The sequence below is a fragment of the Zalophus californianus genome, chromosome 10, assembly GCF_009762305.2.
Source record: "Zalophus californianus isolate mZalCal1 chromosome 10, mZalCal1.pri.v2, whole genome shotgun sequence".
NCBI classification, from domain to species: domain Eukaryota; kingdom Metazoa; phylum Chordata; class Mammalia; order Carnivora; family Otariidae; genus Zalophus; species Zalophus californianus.
Window position 1 is genome coordinate 82,895,118 of NC_045604.1, and position 23,223 is coordinate 82,918,340.

The 23,223-nt window shown below is 51.9% G+C and overlaps 1 protein-coding gene across 1 annotated transcript in view; it reads left to right on the top strand.

Moving 5' to 3' along the window:
• The first annotated feature begins 868 nt into the window (after positions 1-868).
• The window catches only part of XYLT1 (xylosyltransferase 1), a 290,901-nt gene continuing 268,546 nt past the window's right edge, over positions 869-23,223 (top strand). The window contains exon 1 of the mRNA XM_027611201.2: positions 869-1,210. Coding sequence (XP_027467002.2) covers positions 869-1,210 — 342 coding nt within the window. The remainder of the gene's footprint in view (positions 1,211-23,223) is intronic.

Here is a 23,223-nt window from a genome sequence, read left to right on the forward strand (position 1 = left end):
AGCCTCCTCCCTGCCCCTTCAAGCCAGGGATCCAGGGACCCGCTGCATGAGACCCTGTCCCGGTTCCGACACTCCTGATACGTTTCTCACGTCTCCACCTGCCCGGCAGTCTTTGTGCGGGTGGAATATACCTGCCTGCAAACTCCAGGGCGGGGAGCCGGCCCCACTCAGCTGCCTCATGCTGGCGTCCCACAGGGAAGACAGGATCTCAGGACCCCCAGATCCTCCTGACCTCCCCTTGATTCGGAGCGTGGCCATCCTCACCCAAAGCTCCCCGGCTTTTCTGCCCTCACCCCTTTTCCCCGCCGTGGAAACTGTCCCCCTCTCCCCCACCCCACTCCTACTCTTGTCGTGGGGGGCGTGCGTCCTCTCCGCTCGCCCCCACCCCCTTCCTTTCCCTCCTCCTTTTTCCTCCCTCGCTCCGCCCCCAGGCCCCGCCCCTCGCCGCCTCGGCCCGCGTCCCCCCCCACCCCCCCGCAAGCCCCCGGCCGGCCACCACCCCCTCCCCCCGCGGAGGGCTGTGGGGAGGGGAGCCCCGCGGGCCAGGCCCCCGCCCGCCCTGCGCGCCCCCTCCCCGAGCGCGCGCGCCCGGCGGCCCCCTCTGCGGCCTCCCGCTCCCCGCCTCCCCGCCTTCCCCTCCTCCTGGTGACGTCCGGGTCCCTGCCCGTCTGAAAACTCCGCGCCGCGGCGGTGGAGGCGGCGGCGGCGGCGGCGAAGGAGGAGGAGCAGCGGCGAGCCGAGGCGGCGGCGGCGGCGGCCCGAGCGCGAGCCCGAGCGGCAGCCGGCGGCCGCGGGAGCCGCGGGGAGCGCGGGGGCGGCCCGGAGCGCCCGGGGTCCCCGCGCCCCGCTCGCCCGCCGCGCTCCGAAGATGGTGGCGGCGCCGTGCGCCCGGAGGCTGGCCCGGCGCTCGCACTCGGCGCTGCTCGCGGCGCTCACCGTGCTGCTGCTGCAGACGCTGGTCGTGTGGAATTTCAGCAGCCTCGACTCCGGGGCCGGGGAGCGCCGCGGGGGCGCAGCGGCCGGCGGCGCGGAGCAACCGCCCCCGGCCCCGGCCCCGCGCCGGGAGCGCCGGGACCTGCCAGCCGGGCCGGCTGCAGCCCGAGGCGGCGGAGGAGGACGGGGGACCCCGGCGCGGGCGCGGGGAGGCGGCCCCGGAGAACCCCGAGCGCAGCAACCGGCCAGCCGGGGGGCACTGCCCGCGCGGGCGCTGGTAAGATGCCCTTTCGGCTCGCGTCCCGGAGGGAGGGAGGGAGGGAGAGAAGGAGGGTGAGGAGGAGGCAGCCCTGACCCCACGCCCCCCCCCCAGCCCTTGAACCCCGGGCATCAGACTGGGACTTCCCAAGCCTGCCGGTTCCCTATCTCTTTCCCTGGAAGCCGGGGCGGGGTCCGTGCCGAGGCTCGGAGGGGGCCAGTTGGCTGCCCCATCCCGAGTCTGTGGACTGCCCCCTTGGGGTGTGGGGAAGTTATCTCCGGAGGAGGCGCTTTGGGGGTTACCGGAGCCTAGCCGGGTTCCTGTTCCCCGTCACTCTTCCCCGACTTGCACTATGCATGTGGGTGTTGGTGCCTTACCCACTGTCTGAGTGCGTGGATCGTCCCCGGGATCCTCAGCCGCTGCTCATGGGTGGTGCTCACAGCATCTCTTTGGTTTTTGCTGAGCTGAGTGCAGACAACTCAGTTCCCTGCTTGCCGTCTCCTTGTCTTTTCCGGGCCTGAGATGGGGTCTGGGATCGGTGTCCCAAATCCCCAGCCGACTCCCTGAATCAAGATTCAGGCTTGGGCGCCTGGTCTTACTTTAGGTCTCCTGTCTGCCATCTCTGGCTGTCTGCGCTGCTCATGTCTCTACCTTCTCCGTCTCTAACCTCGTTCTCTCCCGGTGCCCTCTCTGACTTTCCTCACCCAGCTGTCCAGGGTCAGGGCATGGCCCCTTCTCCTAGATGGCTGTCCCTGGCTCTCCGTCTTGCGTGTACCCAGTCAATGTCACCAGCTGTGTGACCACATCATCACGACTTCGGCTCTTCTGGGTTTTCTTTGCCTTCCTTGGGTGTGAACAGTCTGAGCTCTGACACTGGTTTCTCCGTCCATCTTCTGGGGCCATCTAGGTGTCTTCCTGTCCTGTCCCCAACTTCTCCAGGGATGGCTTTCACACCTTCTCTGGGCTGCCTTGCTGAGCCCACTGAGCTAGGACATGCAGGACAGGGGGTCAGAGTCCCCAACTCTGGGCCAGGCTCTCTGTGCCCCGTGGGCATGAGTGTCTGTCCTAAGGAATAACGGCGTGCAGTGTGTCTGTCTCTATCTTCCTCATGCCATTTGCCTACAGGGGTTCTCCTAGCTCTTGGGGGGGACATCAGATGCCAGGGGTTAGTTTCAGGATCCTTAGGCACTGAATGCATGTCTGTGTCATTGTCGCTCTGGGAGCCCTCACTGAAGAGTGCCTTCAGACACAGCGTGATGCTTTCTGATCTGTTAAACTTCCTTGGAATCAGCGGTGACCCTCTTTGCTGGAGTGCGGCTCTTTGTGCCCCAGGAGGTGACATGATGGCATTTCACGTTGCTGGCTTGTCTGTGTGGGTAGCAGGTGGATGTCTTTCCCTTGTTTGTGGGAAGGGGTGTGGAGGGACATTCCTGATGGAGAGCCAGAACATTCCCAATGTCCTGTGGCCTTTTAGTTCCAGAGAAGGGTACTCCCAAGCACTGCCTTTAAACTCCTGGGGTGAATTGTGATGTGTTTGGGCAGAAATGCGATTCGAGGTTCGTTCTGGTTTTGGAGCCCTACTGGGAGGTGCAGTGCGAGGGGGTTCAGGATGTGCCCTGCTGGCCCAGAGTGGGAACATGTAGGCTGAACACAGTGGCATGAGGCTTCCTGTACCCTTTGTGTCTGGGGTTGACAGGCACCAGGAGGTGTATCTTTGGGTGCAAAGACCACCTGTTGAAATAAGCGGAGAGAAGGAAGGAGGCCTGGATTTCTTCCTGCGCCCTGGACGTTTTCGGTACTTCATCCGCACCCTGCCTGTGTGTGCTCAGTTCAGTATCCCTATTCTCTCTCCTCTCAGCTCAGCCGCAGAATGGTTTGCAGTTGGGAAGGTAGGTGGGAGCTTGCCATTTCCTTTTTTTATTCCTTTTGGCATGTCAGTTCCAGCAGCAGAGTTGCACTGCTTTTTGAAACTCTGCTTTCATCTGCAGGCTTAATTACCATCCCCCTATCCGCATCTCCCCGGGTGTCAATTTCTTCACCTTCTGTTATAGACATAGATTTTTTGTTTGTTTGGTTGGTTGGGTTTTTTTTGTTTTTTGTTTTTTGTTTTTTGGTCCTCCTTTCTCTGAGGGTGTGTACTGCACTGTTGTGAATTGTTATGTCTCCTGGATTTGTATTTGATTTTATCTGCTCTGTCTCCTCTCTTTTCCCTGCCCCACATCTACCCCCATGCCCTGCTACATCCTGAAATCACAGCACAGACATGCTGGAGGGGTCCTGGGGTCGGTCCTCCTCTAGCCGTGCCCACCCAGACCCTGCCCTTCCATGGAGCTCAAGGAGACCAGAAGGGGGCAGGCTGTTCCCAAAGTCCAACGACACGCCTGAGCTTGGGCTGCAGGCTGGGAGAGGACCAGACCTTTTCGCAAGCCACTCAGACCCTTGCAACATGTGGTTTGTCGGCAGACCCTGTTGGGGCTGCTAGCGTGATGCCTTGGAGATAGATTCAGGAGTGGGATGTTTAAAAAAAAAAAAATCCCTGTGATTTTCCAGATGGCTCTCTTAAAGAGCTGGTGAGACACATGCTTGGGACATGATGCTTCATCTCTGTGCTCTCTGGAGGGTGGGGGCGGGGTGGGGTGGGGCAGGTGCAATTCTTGCAGGCAGAGAGAGTCTGTGGCCCCGTTGGTGGCGGTGGTGGTGCTGGTGGCTGTGTCCCAAAGAGTGTCCGGCAGGCACTGTGTCCAGAGCATTTTCTAAGCAAGACCTTGCTGCTTCCTTGTGCCCACCGTCCCAGAGCCTCTGCACTTCCCACCTTTTATGTCTGGGGAGCAGCGCCCGAGTGGAGGGACCTGATTGTATTTTGGTGCATTTTAAGGAGCCAAGAAGAAACACACAGTTTCTCAAGCAGAGTCAGAGACAGCATGAGGACGGTGACAAGATGGGCATATCTATAAAAGATTTGTAAGCTCCTTTTCTCTCTCCGCCTCTTCCAGAGCTCTTAAATATTAGAATTATCGGGTGGATTGGAGCAGAGTTGTGGCTGAGGCACCGAGACCTTCTCTGGGTCTCCTGTAAGCTGTGGATTTGACTGTCATCTCAGAATTTAAGAAACAGATGGGCTCACTTATAAAGGGAGGAAACACACTGGGGAGAGTGTCAAAAAGATCACACTCCAGGTTCTGGATGGATTGGGGACAAATGAAAGAGAGCTGTGTGTGTTCACGTATTTTCTTTCCCTTCGCTTCCAGCGATCCTCTTGAAGTCACGTTTATTCCTTGTGCCCTTAGATAAAGTGCCACCCAGTAAGTTTCATTCAAGGAGCCGAATTTTTAATCGCCCTTCCATACACATGCATCTTTAATGCGGAGTGGGGTTTTTGTATCGTCTGACCCCTTGGAACTGTTGATTTTTTGGCAGAAATTCCTCATACTTCACATTACTCAGATAACTCAGGACCTTTTCAGACGTCAGCAGTGACTCTGAAAAATTGGTTCACTGTATCCAGATCACCTCTGGTTCTAACAGCCTGGGAGGTGTGGCTTCTCTTTCTATCCAAATGTTTTGAGACCAGAGAGAACAGAGGGTATTTTATTGATGGTTGGGTTTTCTTTTTTTCACACTCTCAATAGGGTTTTATTTTGTTTGAGCAACGTATTACACTTTGTATACAGAAATACGCATCATTGAACAATATTTATCTTATTGCAAATGTTGCCATCTGCTTAATCATATACTGGAAAATGTTAAATTAGAACAGGTAAATAAAAGTAGAAATTATTAGACACATAGGTGTATATATATAAATGTATATGTGCATTTGCCTTCCTTCCAGTCTCATCACACTCTAGATATTCTCTCTCATTTATCAATTTTTTTCTTTTTAATCTTCTCAAAGTTTACGTGACAAAATACTTGCTGTTTTGCAAATAAGAAGCCAAGGCATTAGTCCCTGTTTGCTGGGTATTGTCCAACTTTGATCCATGGTCTTAATAGGAAAGGAAATTTGCTGTTTTGAGCTGGAGCAGATATCTGACATTGTGCACGCGTGCGTGCCCGTGTGTGTGTGTGTGTGTGTTTCCCCAGAAAACAAAATATCCTTAAGAATATCTCTGTAGTCAGAAGCTGCCCTCTCACCCGGAGCTATTTATAGTCAGTGGGGCCATAAATCTGCATGCACAAAGACAAAAATGAACGGTGCCCACATCATTGGACTGCACAGTGTGGGTGGTGTAAGGGCTGACCTCCTCTCTGTCTCTTGGTGAACACTGCCCTGTCTTGTCACTTAGGAGAATGCTCCCTGTTTTCTTTGCATTTCCCCCATTTCTGTGGACCCTGGTCCTCATCTATCAGAACCAAGAAGAAGATACCTTGGGGAAAACTAAAAGTAAAACATAAACTTAACCCCAGCAAAACCCAAGTTCAAAGGAAAAGGCGTGGGAGCAGGAGGAAAAAGTCGTAGGAAATGTGTGCCAGGCCCCAGCGCCCAGGAAAGGGACCGTTAAGTGTTCTTGCGTCTGACACAGCTGGGTTCAGGTCAGGCTCTGCTCTTTTCCATCTCCTTGACCTTGGGCAAGTCCTTCTGCTCTGCTCCTCTGAAAATCCAGGCTCCCGCAGAGGGTCATGTGAGGATGAAATGTACTAATACATGTGAACTGCTTTTGGGGCCTGGCACATGAAAATGCTCCACTGTGAGCTGTTGTTCTTGAAAAGAAAGTCTTAGTGTGTTTGGAAATAAGCAATTTTTTGCAATTATTCATTTTCCCATTGAAAGTCGGGTTTGAGTGAAATCCAAGGCAGGAGAGTAGATCCAGCACTTGTGAGTGTGCCAGCCTTGGAGCAGGATGGACTGTGGTCGAGGGAGGAACACTAATATTTATTGAGTGCCAGCTGTATACCAAGCCTCCTTTAGATGTTTTGCATACATTATGTTATTAAGATGCTCCAGCACGCGCGCACGCGTGTACACACACACACACAGGCAAAACAAAACAAAACGAAAAACCCAGGATGGAAGGAGCTGCTCTCCAACTTACACAAAAGTTAAACTGAGGACGCCTGGCTAGAAATTGCGGGTCTTTTGAATGCTGATTGCACGGCAGGAGTAACAAGGACTTTGCGGATATTACCTGACTGTCTCAGTGAATCTCCCTGGCTGTGTGGGTTAGGACTGTTGCTGGCCCCATCTCAGAGATGAGGAAACAGGCTCAGAGAGGCAAAGCAGCTTGCTCACGGAGAGTGCAGAGCTGGGGGAGCAGCAGAGCTGGGATCCAAACCCAGGTCTGCCTTATTCCAGTCGACCTACGGGTTTCTGAGTGCCGTGTCTGCGCAGTTCTTTGAAAAACTCCAAACGCAGCCAAATGATTCCTGAAAGTCTTCATACCGCTTTTCTCCCTTCTTACTGCAGATTTCCAAAAATGTGCCAACCCTAGAAAAAGGAGCAGATAGACAGTTTTCGTGGAATCAGACCCCTAAATGATGACACAAACAGGGAGTAATAATAACAGTAATGAGTCTCTATATGGCAGTTATAATGTGCCAGGCACCATTTGAAGCCCTTCTTATGCATTAACTCCTTTATTCCTTCAGCAAATGTGTATTCTAGCTGCCACAGCCAACAGTCCTGGAGCTTACTATAACCAGGCCCTGTCCTGGGTGTTTTACAAGCATTAACTCATTGAAACCTCACGCTACAGAGGAAACTGAGGCAGAGGGAGAAGCTTAAGCAGCTTTCCCAGGGTTCACGGTTATAAATGGCAGAGCCAGGATTTAAAACCAGGCAATCCGGGCTCTTAACCACCCTGCTCTACACCCTCCCTCTTATAAGCGTCTTTCCAAGGTCCCTAACCTTAGAACCGCAGAACTCATTTAAGGAGGCACGTAGGTAGTTGATTCAGTCAGGAAGCCCAACCCCCAGCACAGGATGTTATGGTCCTGGAATGGAAGGTATCACCTGATACTGAAATATGCAGCGCACATATGAGGGTTGAACTGGAACTGCTGAGTTGGCTGGAGGAAGGAGTTTTGAATTCAGCTCTCTATAGCCAGGAAGGAAGGAGAGTGCTTTTCAGGGCTCCTGGGCCAGTGGAAACAGCCTTTCATTCATCCTCAGTGGGCTTCCTGCTTCTCCACCCGCCCAGTTCAACTGCTCTGTGGTTCTCTCTGGAGGAGCCCATGAGGAGCCGCCCAAGAGCTTGGGGGAAGCAGGGAGGTATCTCTAAGAACTCACAGGCCGATTGTCTTGTGGGCACTTCCTTCCGCCTGCAACAGAAACTACCCGTTTGCCCGCAGATACTCATCAGGTTGTGCCCCTCTGATCCCCGTGGTTAGGGTTGCCTCCTCCCCCACTGAAGCCAGAGGTATTGGAAAGGGGGCGGGGGGGTGGGTGGATGGGTGTCACCTTAACTGGCTCAACACTGTTGTGAGCAGGGAGACTGGCATTGTTAGAATCAGGGCCTGGGAGCCCAGACCCCCAGCCGGGTGGGGCAGAGGGGGCATGGAAGGGCATTTCTTGAGTCTCTTTTGGAGGAGGATCTACCCCTCCAGGGCCCTCTGTGGACAGGGAAATGGGTTTGTTCTGTCTCTGGCCTGGTTTGTCCCAGCCCAGATGACTGCTGGCTTATCTGGAAATCTAATCCAGGCTAATGTGTCCGTGGATGCTAATGACGAGCATTTCTCCTCCCAGCTAATCCTCTCCTGTGCTCCTTGGCCACGAGCAACACTGATTAAGCCCAAAGGAGTCAAGTTCATGGGGAGAGATGGATGCAGCAGTCCCTTACTCATGGGGTACAGACATTGTAACTGTAATGCTAACAATGGGGAGGGTGAGGAGGATTTCTCTCCGTTGAAAGTTTACCTTCTACCAGATGCTGTAGGAAGATACGTGATCTTAGGAATTCTTACAACATGCTTCACGTTAAAGGTGATTCGTCTCATCTCTGTTTTACTGATTACAAATCATAAAAACTAAGGCAAGAAGTTGGATAAAGGTTGAACAGCTGAGAAGTGGTTAGTTATAGGGATTGAAGGCTGGTGGTGACTCCACAGACTGCTTCCTAGTCTCTGTCCAATTCAGTAAGTCCCTTGTCCCGCCCTCCCTCCCTTCTGTTCATTAATAAGTGCAGATGCGCTTACGTCCATCCATCTATCCATGGACCCATCCATCTATACGTGCATGCATCCATCCATATGTACGTCCGTCCATCCATCTACCCATCCTCCATTCCAGCAGTGAGAGCCTGCCAGGCCTGTGCCAGCACCAGCACAGCCTTCATGAACAGGACAGATGTGCCCCCTGCCCTCAGGAGGACCAGCCCAGCAGGTGAAGTGTTGGGCCGTTGCTGCTAATCAGAGAGGTTCCTTTCATATCCTAGCCAGATTCACTGCCAGTCTCGCTTCCCCAGAGTGGCCTCTTGGACACAAGAGGAAGGTGTCCTCTGCACAGATTCGGGGCCAGGAATAGTGTGATTCAGGGGCCTGGAAGCCCTCAAGGCTCCCACTGCCCCCCAAACTGCCAGACATGAGGTCTAGACTGCTCCACTCATGGGGCTCAAGCTCTTCTTACAGCTTAATAAGGAGCCTGGGGATGAGCAGTGAGCTGCCTGAGGTTTGCAAGGGGAGCAGGGACGAGGAGGCCTGTCGTGTGATGGTTAGGGTGGTGCCGGGGCAGGGCTCTGACATCTGGAGTTCACAGCCCATCTCTGCCCTTCATACCTGATGCGTTACTTCACCTCTGAGGGGCTCAATTTCCTCGTCTGCGTTGTAGGAGCGAGAAAGGCACCTAGCTGGCAGGGCCTGGTGACGGGCCCCAGCTCTGGCCCGCAATCAGGGCTCCTGTGCTCCTTCCTGCTGCAGCCTCATCATGACAGATGTTTGCAAGAGAGGCCCTCAGATTCATGGCCTGTGGATAGGTTTGGTTTGGCCCACACTCTAGGTTCAAATAAAAAGGCACTGAAACTTAAGGATTAAGATATGCTGTAAGACCATGGGGATTATGGGCATGTCTTTTAGAAAGTCACAAGATCTGACAGCATTGGGCTCCCCATTCTTGCTTGTTTTTCAAATGGCCCAGCGGGGGAGGGGCTGTCCCCAAGACCCTCCAAATTCCTGAGACCCCCACATCCCCCCCCCCCCCCACACACACACCTGGATCTTTTCTTTCCCCTGTGATGCCTAACTGGCCCCTTTGGACTGCTGAATTTGCAACCTCTGTTTAGAAGATCTCTGTGTTCACTGTGATGAGCTAAAAATAAGTGTTTGTGGTCACCTTTCAATTATCCCCATGTGGTTTATTCACAGCACTTACTTACCTCGACTGCTTTTGCTTCCCCTGGGCACGATGGAGGTTTCCTTCCCTCCCTCACTGCTGCTCTGTACCCAGAAGATGCAAATTCTCACAAGGATCAGGCCATTGTGAAGGCAGTGTCCTCAACAAAAATAGACCCATGCATTCTACAGTTTGGTTAACGGTTTCCCCTTTGTTGGGCACGCGGCGAACATGCTGTTTTGAATTGTCTGCCTTCCACTTCATGCGCTCCCCCCAACCCTGCCCCACAATAACACAATTCGGGATGTGGAGAATGGTCAGAGAGCTGGTCACAGCAGGTGGAAGACTGGAACATTCTGAAACACCGTGGCTTGGCTTCCAGCACTGTCAGGGACACAAACCGTCACTTTCAGTCACTTTCATCTTTTTGTGCCTTGTTGGGTGAATATTTTTAAAAATTGTAATACTATGTAGTTCTTTAAATGTGCATTAGGGAAAATTGAAATGACAACTTGGGGCTCATATCGCTTAGCCTGCGAGTTAAAGTGGCATTTAAGTGAGAGAAGTTGGTTAAACATAATGAGCATGCATGAGTAATAGTACCAAGCCCTAATTCTAATCCTAATCCTGGCCTCGGTTTGGATGGCGAATGACTGAGGAGGGGGTGCCAGAATGACCAAAGTTTGGGAAACGTTGGGTTCCCCAGTTTGAAGATACTCTGCTCCTTTGGTCAGCAGTGGTGCCATTTTGTTCCGATGTTCAAGTAGAGAGGATTTCAGTGAGACGTTAGGAAGAACCGTGCCCTGGGTCCGAGCGGCAGTCACAGTTACGGGGCCCTCTCTGATGGCCTCGGCTGCTCTCTGAGTCACTCCTAGAGTGATGGGGCTCCTCCGGCCCATCTTCTGGACTTGGGTCTGGACCCTTCGTGTGCATCTCTTGGATTCATGAGCGTTCGCTTCATGTTGACTGTGTCCGTGAGTCCCGCATGTGTTGCACCTGGATTTAACCATGATGAATGAGTTCCCAGATGGGCCCGTAATGACTCTGTTAACTTAACCCCGAATCAAGACTCGCCGGCTCAGAACCCGGGGAACAGAACCACATTGCAACCCGAACAGCAATTCAAAAGGGCAGTGGAGACAGCTAATCATTTTATAATGAGCAAGGAGACAAGCAATAAAAATAGAGCCCATGGACAGCATGATAATTTCGCAGAGTCTTAGCACTCAACCGGGCTCACGTTAATAAAATAAACAAATGTTTTTGGTAGTGCAGAGCTAATGTATACATTATTTAAGGATAGTATTAAAACCAGATTAGATGGATCAAGTAATCCAGGGGTTACCTCATTAAGCATCCTCTCCTTGGGGATGTGGGAAAGTTGTTCTCTTTCTGTTTTTCTTCTTTCCTTGTGAAATGGGGCTTTATTAATTAGAGATGTAATGGGAAATCTTTTTTTCTTTTTCCCAGACTAGCGGCTGTTTTCTGTTTATTTTTTAATGTAGGACCATGCTTTGCAGATGTTCTCTTTGAAATAAAAGCCTATTCATTGTCTCTCTTTCTCTCTCTCTTTTATCCCCAGCTCAGACCAGGCAGTTTATAAAAGACACAAACAGAGAACCCCATTTGCTTGTCATCAGGCGGTTACAGAAGATTCCATTTCTGATGTAAAATACTCTTATTACCTGCTTTTTCCCTTTGTCCTATTCAGGAAGAGGTTCTGAATTGTTACATCGGAGTCCCTCTTGTTTAGGAGGTGAGGTGATGACAGTGACCAGGGTAGAGGAGGTGACGCGGAGGGGAGGTGCATTCACAGAAAACGGCCGGGTTCGCAAGTGGGCACGCGGCCTGGATTGACTTCTTAGGTCCAGGGGTTGACTGCTATTTTGGCTTTCTTTTAGAGTGAAAAAAATCCCGTGGAGCCAACCAACTCTCCGTCAGAGAGAGAGCAAGCGGTATGAACCCCCAACAAAAGTGGACATGAGAAAGTACTGAGGAGGCAAACCTCACCCCCCGTGGGCCGGGTCTGGGCTGCAGCTGGAGGAATGGCAGCCCCGGGTTCGCGTCCTCCTCCTCCTTTTGTTAAAACAATTTAAATTACTGGCCAACATACAAACATCAGTGGTTTCAAGTAAATACTGAATTTGGAGTTCCTATTTAAAAATGGGAAATTCTGGGGGCGCCTGGGTGGCTCCGTCCATTTTAGCATCCGACTCTTGATTTCGGTTTAGGTTGTGATCTCAGGGTCATGAGCTCGAGCCCCCGCGTCGGGCTCTGTGCTGGGCGTGGAGCCTGCTTAAGAGTCTCTCTCTCTTTCCTCTCCCTCTGCCCCTTCCTCTCGCTCGTCTAAAAAAAGAAAAAAGAAAAAAATGTGTACTTCTGGCCTTCATTACCAAAGAAGCACACATTTGGGGGAGAGCAGATAGGACTGCCCCTCTACCTAGGGTCCCACTTCCCGGTTTGCCCGGGAGCCCACCCCTCAGCATTGCTTATTTGTGTGACCTGAAAGACTGCTGTTAGAATACCAGTCTTCAACTCTCAAAATAATGAGGAGGAGGAAGATGGTGAGAGTCATTGCTGTTACGTATTAAATGCTCACTGGGCACCAGGCACTGTGCTAAGCAGCACCTCCTGGGTTATCTCGCTGAATTGTTGACGTCCACTTCATGACATTGTCCCCATTCACAGACTGGGGACCCTGAGGCACAGACTGAAGAATTGCCCAAAGTCACTGAGCAGCAGACTTGCAGTTTGAACTCAGGCGGGGTGACCAGGGAGCCCATACTGCACATGTGTGCGTGCGTGCATCCATGTGTGCATCACACACAATGTTTTCCCAGAGCAGTTGTGGTTGGGAATTCTTGCGAATGGCCCTGCAAGAGGGTTGGCACTGGTTGTCCGCCCATTGCATGGATGGGAGCATCAGGACCCGGCAGTGGGTGGTTGGTCACCCCGTGTCACCACTGCCAGGGAAAGTGCGAAACGTGCCTCTTTACAGAGGACGAACCCTGGTGAGCTGGGCGTCTGGTAGAGGTCCCGTCACCAAAGTTCCCGCTGTCCTGGCCCACGGAGCAATGCTTGGTGGTAGCCTCCACCCTGCACCACTAGTTTTGGAGCGTTGAGGGAGCGTCTATAGGGTAATATTTTGATAAGTTGCTCATTTGTATTAAAATAATAATTACAGCGATAATTACAAGCACAGGTTTTAGTGACACTCGGCTGCTGACTCTAAGAAGAAATAATTAACTGCCTATTCCCTCAGAATCACGTGGAAGCCAGGCCTGGCCTTCCTCCTTTGTGTGCATCCAGCACGGGCTTCACTGCAGGTTGGAGGCCCCGTGTGTTGCCAGATGCCGTTTCTGTTAACGGGATTGATGGCAGATTTCCATTCGAGGAGGAGCAGGGAGTTAGGTGAACAGCGTCTTTCCCCACAAACACCCAGGGAAACAACCTGACCGGAGTCTGAGGTTGGCGCCCTCCCTTGAACCGTGGAACGCACCTCCCTCTAGAAGCAAATGTGGTAACACCTAGAGGGATGTTCTGCCCCTGATTAGCTACTCTAGGCTCGGCCGATGCCTAGCCATAGGGAGGGACTCCTGGCTAATTTAACAGGACGGCTGTGATTCTCTTTACACTTCTGTTTCTGAAGTGCATTGAGTGGGCCTGCCTTGACTTTAACAACTCGGGAAGTTTCTCTTGAAATAGAACATACGTACCTAAAAATGCACAGGTCCACCAGTGACCATGCTCCTGCAACCAGGACCCAGATCCAGAGCACAGAGCCTGACAGCTTGCTGCCTGTCCACACCCTGCCAAGGTCCTTCTCCTTCCTACTGCTAGTTCCCACATCTCCAGGGGCAACCCTGACTTCTGACCCCACAGGTTACTTTTGCTTCTTTTTAGAAACAGAATCACCCTGGTTTGTTTTGCTTAGCATTATGTGAGATGAGATTATGTGAGATTATATCAGACATTGGCCAACGCCAGCCCTCAGGCCAGATTCAGGTTGCCAGTTTCCACGTGGCCTGTGGGCTGAGAATGGATTTCACATTTTTAACTGGTTGGGGGAGAAAAAATACCAAGAGAAGAATAACATTTCGTGGCATGTGAAAAGTATATGAAATTGAAATTTCAGGGTGCATAAATAAAACTTTATTGGAACATAGCCATGTCCAATTCATTTGCATACTGGATGTGGCTGCTTTTTTGCCCTGTAAAGGCAGAGTTGAGTAGTGTGGACAAAGGCCATGTGGCCCCCAAAGCCCAAGACCTTTACTGTCTGGTAAAATGTTGGGGGGTGACTCCGTGTCTACATCGTGTCACGTGTTTGTAAGTGTTCATCACGTGGTTGTGTTGTATTGCATTGTGGGATATAGCACAATTTACATAGCCATTTTGTTTATGGGCCTTTGGGAAATTCCCAGTTTGGGGCAGAGCGCTGCCGTGAGCATTTTTATGCAGGTCTTTTGCTAAACAAATAGGTTTGGTAAACATTTCTCTTCAGTACGGACCTAGGAGGAATTGGTTTAAGCACTTTTTCTTTTTTTTTTGGTTTTGTTTTGAACGGGTTGATTTTGACAAATGTACGTTCATTTGGAAGTCTTACTTTTCCTGCTTGGTGATACTTGCGTGTGCTGAAACTCTGGACCCAGGCTTACTTTCCAAAGAAGTAAGTAGTCTTCCAAAATGGAGGGTCAGTAGAACCACAGTTCATTAAGGGTGTGCTGTTCTTCCAGCTCAGAACCTTCAAGGATGTCGGGAACATGCCTGACATTCACTGCTTTCGCTTGCTTTTGGGAATGGTGCCATCATTTCATTTCTTATGCTGAAGCCATATTGTCCAAATGACTCTTCTCTTTATGCGGCAAAACCGGTCTGGCAGAATTAGGCATTTTTTTCGATGTCACTCTCTCTGCTTTGACTGACTTCTGTTTATCTCTTCACTCTTCTGGTTTCCTTGCTGGGAAGCAGATGGATGCAACTCTACATCCTCAGTCAGATCTCAAGCCCCCAGTAGCATGTGTCATTTCTCATTGAAACACCGTGCTGAGATGGCCCTTCGGGGACGGCCGATGTGGCACGTGGGCCACTGCCTTGGAGCTGAGACTCCCCCTGAGGAGCGGCCTCCATGTGCCCCCCTGGTCAGCATTGTTGAGCGGCGCGGGTCCTTCCTGCATCAGCTTCTGCAGGCTCGGCCCTCCACCCGCCGCTGTCCCACCTCTGCAGGCAGAGGTTCTCCCAGGGTTGGGAGGAAAGCGCCAGGATGCCCCGGGATCCACCCATCCCGCAGGTTTGCTTGGCACTGCCTGAAAAATGACTGAATATTCTTTCTGGGCCTTGTCGGAAGGGCCCAGTCAGCTTCCTTCTCTAGCTTCTCTTTACTCCCCAGGAGTAAAGTCCTGCTTGTCTTAGGAGCCCGCTTGCTGCCTGTGCCCTGTCCGATGAGCACACTTCAGGTCACCAGAGGACACCATCCGCTGCTCTTTTAATACTCCTTTGAGAAGAAAGCTGGACTCTGTGGGAAAGGGGGTTGCGGCCTCGAAGCCCGGTCTCAGCTGTAATTTAATGTGATATCTGGCTCCGTCTCTGGCAGGCTCAGATTTAGTCTTTAAAATGAGGCAACAGAGCCTCGGTGCCATCATGGTTATGATTCCTGGCTGTGGAATTCCTAGATTGGAGCAACTTAATCCTTAAATTTTGGCAGTTCTGGGTCTCCCACCAAGTTAATGGTTTACTTACCTTCTTCTTTACGAAGGTAGATGTGTGTGTGTGTGTGTGTGTGTGTGTGTGTGTGTGTGTGTGTGAGTCGATGTTTATTCTAGGGGATGGCCATTTCTTTTCAAACACTGTTGCCTAGATGTGCTAAGATGCCCTAATTGAAATCCACAGTTAATTCGTCTCAAAAGAAACGTAATAGATTTCAAAAGTGGAAATCTTTCAGGCCTCATTCACAATATAATAAGATATGTTTAAAACTAGCCTCTCAAAGGCAATCACTTAGAGATTTAAACAAACAAACCCCTTCTAAATATCTCATAAATCAGGGAAGAAACCAAATCTGGGATTTCTGATCGTAGGGTTATTAATGAAAATGAGAATACTTCATATCAAAACCTATGGGGTGAGGTTAATGCTGGGCCCAGAGGAAAATTTATAGCTTCTTTTCTTTTTTGAGAGAGAGAGAGAGTAAGCCAGGGCGGGAGGGCAGAGGAGAGGCAGAGTGAGAGAGAGAGAGAAATGTTTAACTGGCTCACGCCCAGTGCAGAGCGCCACGTGGGGCTCATCTCATGACCCTGAGATCATGACTTAGAGCCAAAGTCAAGACTTGGGCACTGAACTGATTGAGCCACCCAGGTGCCCCTAGAGCCTATTTTCAAAGCTCTTTAGCTTTTGACATTAAACGTGAAAGGTTAAAATGATTAACACGAGAGTCTACTTTTTATTTTTATTTTTTAACTCATTGAGAACAAAACCGAAAGAAAGTAGGAAAGGGCCGTAAATGAAAATAAAAACAGAAATTCATGAAACATGATGTAAGCGCGGAGGCGTTGCACCATGAGATCCTCTAATGACTCGCCAGCACAAAACGTTAGTCTGGTTCCTCCTGGGGTTGGAGTCGGTGAATGTGCAGCAGGTTCCTCATTCCCACTGGTTGCTCAATGCTTCTCCCGAGGCTGGTTGAGCGGAGGAAGCAATGGGGAAGAGTCCCTGCAGTTTCCTGGTATCCTGGCGGGTGGGTGAGATACTATCCCTGGAGGTAAAGCAAACCTTGCGTCCTTTTTTCTTACTGACCTCCTTCCTCGTGAATAATAAGGCTGCCAGGTCTTGTTCTGTAGAATCTGAGGACCCTCCTGCCGGTTCCCTGTGAGCTCTGCCCCCAGATGTGACGCCTGCCTGGGGTCTCATAAAGCCAGCCTTCTCCTTGTCCCGGAGTTACCTGCTTGGGGGCGGGAGGGCTGGAGAGTGCTCTCTGGGCAGACGGGCAAGAGGCCTTGATCTCACTAAGCACGGAGCTGGCTGCTCTCCAGCAGAAAGGGGATGTCAACCTGCTTAGCTGGGGGTTGACTTTGGTGGCCTCCCAGCAACGTCCATTGGCCATCCCCCAGGCATCGTGTGCTAGAACTCTGACACGAGAACACAGCTGTACAGATTTGCCCAGGGCATTCAGCCATACTTACTTATTCATTCAACACAGGTGCCTGACACCTGTTGTGTGCCAGGCACTGTGCTAGGAGCAGCGAGTAAAACCGGGTCCCTGCCCATCTGTAGCTCATGTCCCGGTGGGGGGACCATGAGTAATGGAGGAGAAGGGTCATCAGGGCAGGCTTTGCCGAGGAGGTGACATTTAAGATGAGACAACTAGGAGATGGTCAGGCATGGATGGGGGGAAGGGAGAGGGAGACAGAGGGTGAGCCTTCGTGAGCCCAGAGCAGGGCCTGCAGTAGCCTCCTGCCACTGTCAAGTGCTCTTTCACCAAGGTTCCCTGCAGCTCTGTCTGTGGATGCATCGTCCCCGTTTCCCTTGGCTTCGACCTGCTGTGATTTGGAGGCGGAACTCCGCAGATGAACAAAGTTGACCGTCGATGGTACGAAACTGTTCTGTTTCCAGTAGTCTTTCCAGAGCTCCTCTGCTGTGGCGGGCCCCCCACCTCCCAGAGAAAACACGCCTACCATTGCAGGGGGGGGCTTTTCCGAGCGCCCCCTGCCCCTCCAGCGTGAGGAGCCCTTTCCCTCCCTTCGCCTCCAGATCAGAACGCACCTGTCCTGAGTCCCGTTGCTCGATAGTGGCGCCCTGCCTGCCCCCCCGGCCTCCCAGCCAGGTTGCGTCGCCCCACAGAGACGGTGGAGGGAAGGGCCTGCTGGCCCCGGGCCCGGTGGCAGTGTCTACACTGGCTGTGCCATGCTGGGATCGCCTACATGCTTTCCAAGGCAGATCTGGACTTCCAGGAGCTGGGACTGCAGGGCACTAGCCCCTGTTTTGCATCTTGCTTTGTGTGGCTTTGGGTAGCCTGTCAGGGCCTCTCTGTTCCCATCTTTAAAATGGACTAAGCAATTTCTAGGGGGTCTCTTATGATCCTCGGTTTTAGGTCCTTTGTGGTCTTGGGTGCCCAAGTTACACACACCTTTCCTCCTCCCACCTGTGACCTGCACCTCACGGAGGGAGCTCCTGGGAGCCTTACAACCTTCTCCGTGTGTGCAGGTGGCTGTTCTGGTATGGTTGTGTGCAGAAAAGGGCCTTATTCCCCCCGGAATCCACCCTCTTCTGCCTCATGATAAATTTCGGTCTCTTAGGACCTTATTGATGTTCCCCGTTACCGTCATGGTGGTTCTCTGATCTGCTAACTCCATCAAAGGACCCCCGGTGCTAGAACAGTCAATGGCACATAGTAGTTGCTCAGTTAATGTTTTCATTTCCTTGGGAAGACACATGAGAGATGAGATGAAGAGATGCTCTAAAAGCCAGAGCTACGGAGCCCTGCTTTAAAATGAGATTTTAAGATCCAGAGGCCAAAGATTTCTCTAGAACTTGTTACAAGGTTTCTTCTCAGGTCCCTCACATTAGGGTTCACTGTGTGTTGTTGATACCTGATACAGAGGTCTGTGCATGAGGACGCTGATGATCATGTGTGGTAACTATAATAATAACAGCAGGGACCATTTAGTAATCACTCACCATGGGCCAAGCATTTTCCTCTTAATGCTTCCCTGTGCTGTGAGCGTTGTTGAAGTCACTGTTTTGTGGAGGGAGGAAGTGGGGCACAGAGAGGGGAAGTAACTCCCCCAGGGTTGCACAGCTGGGAAGGGGCAAATCTGCGGTGTCACCCAAGCAGGCTGTCCCAGAGCGCATGCTCCTAACCGCCCCATGTTACCTAACGTGCAGCCCGATTGGCTGGAACCAGGTGGACTTGGGGGAGGGTCCTCTCTCCCAGCTTCTGGCCCTGCCCCTACCCTCCTGCCTGTAAGGGAGGCCTCCGCGGTCCCAGGCCTGGCAGGCCTCCAGTCCCCTACTGCCCTCTTAGGCTCTCCCATCCTCCAAGCCCACAGACAGGGCAGGCGAGAGGCTGACTGCCACTGTCGCAGGAGACTTTACCAGGCTGGGGCTGCAGACCGTGCCCTCCCCCTCTCCCTCCCCCTGGGCACAAGAGCCAGCCCACACAGATGCAGCTGGGGAGCAGAGCGGGAGGGGAAAGGAAGGGGGAAAAAATCTCAAGCAGACTTGGCGCTGAGCACAGAGCCTGACTCGGGGCTCCATCCCACAACCCTGAGGTCATGAGCTGAGCCGAAATCAAGAGTTAGGTGTTCAGCCAGCTGAGCCACCCAGGCGCTCCAGCAGGTGGATTCTGAGGCTGGGCTGCCTGCGTTCAGATCCCAGCTCTGTCACTTACCAGCTGTGTAAGTGTAGGCAAGTTAGATGAAGTCGCTGTGCCTCAGTTTCTTCATCTGTAAAACGAGGGGGTAAGGGTGTCTACCTCAGAGGGTCGTTGGGAAAAATAAGTGAGTGGATATGGTAGTTCATTTAGCACAGGGCCTGGACACATATTAAGCACCATAAAGTGCTTGCTAGTGGTATTACTTTTAATCTCTGTAGGAAGAGGAGGAGGAGGAAGGGAAGGAGGAGCCAGAAGGTGGGGCTGTCTGGTTCTCCTTCCTCCCTCCCTCCGGGGTGCTAAGGGGCAAGATCCTGTTCCCAGTGAGTAGCCAGCCACATGACCTCTTCATACCCGCTTCCTCACCTAAAATTAAGGTAGAGATTGTAATAATGATCATAATTGACCTCATTTTTAGCTGCATATTTTTCCTATGTAGTAAATAGTATTTCCAAGACCCAGGATGAATTTTACCAACTGGTGGGTACACTTCCTTAATGCTTTCTCACACACCCCATTGCCCCAGACTTAGGAAATCGGTGATGCCTCTGGCAAGCCACGGGGTCTTAGAAGTAAGTAAAGAGGCTGTGGTGTCTGTGATGGAGCCAGCTAGGCACTGAGTGTTTTTACAGGTGCCGTTTTATGTAGTCCTTACCACAGCCCTGGGGGAGGGGCAAGTCCTGTTACTCTCCCATTTTTCAGACATGGAAGCTGAGGCTGAGAGAGAGCAAAGGTGGATTGTAGGAAATCCCACCTGTTTAACCAGCAGAGCTCGTGCTTGACCCCTTGTGGGTCCGACATCAGAACCTGAAAGTCTTTCCCGGGGGTGTCAGGTAGCATCCTTCTTCTCCCCGAGATGTGAGAACATATTCCTAAAGACTGCCTCAAGTGTTTTGAAGGAAAAGAAAATACTAATGGTGGTCTTGATGGCTCATAAACCCCTGCCAAGTAGCAAACGTTCTTGACCATGAACTTGGCAGGGTGACAGCATGTCTGGGAGATCCTCGCAAGTCATGCTTTCTAGAGAACACAACGTTTTTGGAGCCTGAAGCGTCTTATAAAATAACGTGGGATTCATCCCAGAGCCTGACACGGGGTCTGGAATTCTTGAACCCTGTTTTCCAGTTGGATTAAACCATGGTCAGACATTCTGCCCCAAAAGCCCAAAATGAGTCACGCAGCCCCTGGCTGTCGGGACCCTCCCGGGCTCTGGGCACCTAGGGGCCTTCCCCATCCCATCTCTCCACCCAGGGTCGGGGTGGCTGGTGGTTGGCGGGCCCTGGGGGTCTTTGGGGAAGGGAGGAAATGAACAGTGGGCTGCTTGACAGCTTAGAGCAGGGCCGTTGGGCAGAGTCCAGAAATTATCTTGCTAACAGTGACAGTCTATGAGTTTGTGGGAAGCGAGGTCATGAATAATTGATTGCTGCTAACTGAGTTATGGAAACCATTTTCAGAAGATTCCAATCTGTAGGCTCCCCGAGAGAGGGAGTAGGCAAGCATGAGGACTCCCTTGTCCTTTGAGGCCAAGGGACATTCCGAGGCTCCTTGTTTGCCCAGTGACGTTGGCCATGGCTCCTGGGCTTGGAGGAGGCACAGGCTGTCCTGAGCCCTGTGGAGAGGCCGCCTGAGGGGTGGCTGGGGAGGGCTAGCCTCGGTTCTCATTGGGCTCTTCCCCACTGAGGGTTGGTTGAGCTTCCCTTCAGATCGTCTCAAATTCAGAGCAACTCCCTGGGTCTTTAGAAGGGTTACATGGGAATGCAGACTTCAGGGCCCTTTTCCCACCTCCCTCCCGCCTGTAGAACCAGGAGCAAGTGTGGAAGGGGCACTGTGCTTTCTGAACTTGACATTCTGGGGTCTGTGTAGCTCACCTCGCTTCTAGAAGAGGCAGCATTGCCTAGTCATTAGAAACTGTGGCCTAGAATCCTGGAATCCCTTACTGTTTGTATAAGCTCAGACCAGTCATATTATCTCTTTCTGCCTCAATGTTCTATCTGTAAAGTGGGGATGACAGTGGTCCCGACTTCGAATGGTTATTGCAACGATTAAGTAAATTTGTTTTTAGGGGCACCTGGGTGGCTCAGTTGGTTGAGGGTCTGACTCTTGATTTTGGCTTGGGTCTGGCTCTCAGGGTTGTGGGATCGAGCCCTGCATCAGGCTCTATGCTGGGCATGGAGCCTACTTGAGATTCTCTCTCTTCTACTGCCCACACCCCAATTAGTGTGCACTCTCTCTCTCTAAAAAACAGAACAAAACAAAACAACCACACATTTTTAAATATAAAAATAAATACATGCCAGATTTAAAAAAAAAAAAAAAAAGCTGCTGCTCTGATCTCCGGTCCCCTTAGGAGCCCTGAGAGGGGGAGGCAGGATGAGAATGGATGCACAGATGGGGGTGAGGCAGGCAGAAGAGATTCCGTGTGGTCTAGAAGCCACACCGCTGGTTTAAAGAGGGGTCTACCCTCTTTAGTGGAAAGGCCTGGGTCCATCTCCTGATGCCATCACAGAGCAGCCGTGAAACTGCTGAGCACCGCCAGCCCCTTTGGAGCCCCGGTTCCTCATGTGCCAGATGGGATGATAAATCACCACCCACACTGAGCAGTGCAAACAGTAACGATCATTCATTCATCCATTCAGGCCATACTTACCGAGTGCCTCGCACCTGCCAGGTACTAAGAGCTGGAAAACTATCTGGACAAAACAGTGTCCCCTGCCTTGTGGAGTTAACATTCTAGAGGGGGAAGGCGGATAATCAATAAAAAATGTTTTAATAAATACATGAACAAACGTTCTAGAGCAGGGATCAGCAAACATTTTCTGGAAAGGGCCAGACAGTGAATTGGGCTCCACGGGCCATATTGTCCCCATCACAGTGACTCAGCTCTGTCCCTCAAGTGTGAAAGCAGCGGGCACAGTCTATAAACAGATGGCCATACCTGTGTTCCAATAAAACTTTATTTACAAGAGCGGGCAGGGGGCCAGGTGCAGTTCATGGGTCCTAGTGTGCCGACCCCTGAACTCGACAAGAGGAGTAGAAAGTGGTCAGGGCTCTAAGAAAGCAAACCCAGCCTGCCAGCAGGTGACCTGGAGGTGCAGCTCTGAGGGATGCCGCGTGCGGAGAGCCGTGTGTGTGTGTGTGTGTGTGTGTGTGTGTGTGTGTGTGTGTGTGCGCATGCGCGCGTGCGTGCGTGTGTGCATGTGCGTGTGTGTGGACACATGGCTGTGCTCTAACCACCTGAGCCATCTTGGGAGCAGGGCGTTCAGGGGTGGGCATGAGGCGCCCTCGGAGAACAGGGAATGGCGAGGAGCTTGGTGCTGTGTCTCAGGGCCCGTCCTTCCCTGCTCACCATCTAGGAAGCATGGTCGCTATGAATGTGCTGGCCCCAGGAACCGTACTAGCCACTGGGGCCTCTGCCTGGAGCAGGGGGAGGTTTTTCTTGGGCCTTCAGGGACCAGAAGTGAGGGCTACTTTCTGGGATGTGTTTGAACTTGATGGGTGCAGTGCTGACCTTGACCAGAGCTTTTTCTGCCTTTGGTTCTCCTTTCTCCCTGTCCCTTACCCCAGCCTACCCATGGGCCCCCTCTGTCCCTGACCCCATGTTTCTAGACAAAACGTGGACTCCTCCCCCATATTTCATCCCTGAGGCAATCAGGAGCCCCTAGCTCATAGTCATTTGCCCACAGACCCAGCAGAAGGTTTCTGGCATCTTCTCTTTCTGCTCAGTCCTGTTAGAGGGCCTTGCTTACCTCTACCGTATAGGTAAACCTTATGGGAAGACTTGAGTAGATGGAGAATTCGTTCTTTTCAGCCTTTTTGGCAGGAAGGTGATGGATGAATCTGATGAAAGAAGAAGAAAAGATAGTGGGAACCAGAAGTCCAGGGCGGGAAAGGAAGGAAGGCCTTGATCCTTTTTTTTTTTTTTTTTTTAAGATTTTATTTATTTATTTGACAGAGAGAGACACAGTGAGAGAAAGAACACAAGCAGGGGGAGTGGGAGAGGGAGAAGCAGGCTTCCCGCAGAGCAGGGAGCCTTAGGCCTTGATCCTTCTTGTGAGTTTTCAGCCTGGTCTGGTGGACACTCTGCTCTTAGGCTGCTGCATGGTGCCTTTATGTGTTAGAGAAAAGTGCCCACCACTCCAGGCAGAGACATGGCTTGGCCAGAAAACAGTGTTTATGCATAAGAAAGGTGTTCCTTCCTCTGAAGAGAACAGTCCTGGACTGTGGAGCATGACTAGATTTCTCCCTCACTGGGAACTATGTGCAGTACCCAACCTGCACAACTGTACATGGTGGCCTTGTATAGGATGTCACCTGTATTTAATAACAGGTGGTCACTTTCCTCTTTCACTTCCAAGCTTAAGGAGCTATTCCAGGTTTCTCATGTCTGTGGGTGCTCGCCTA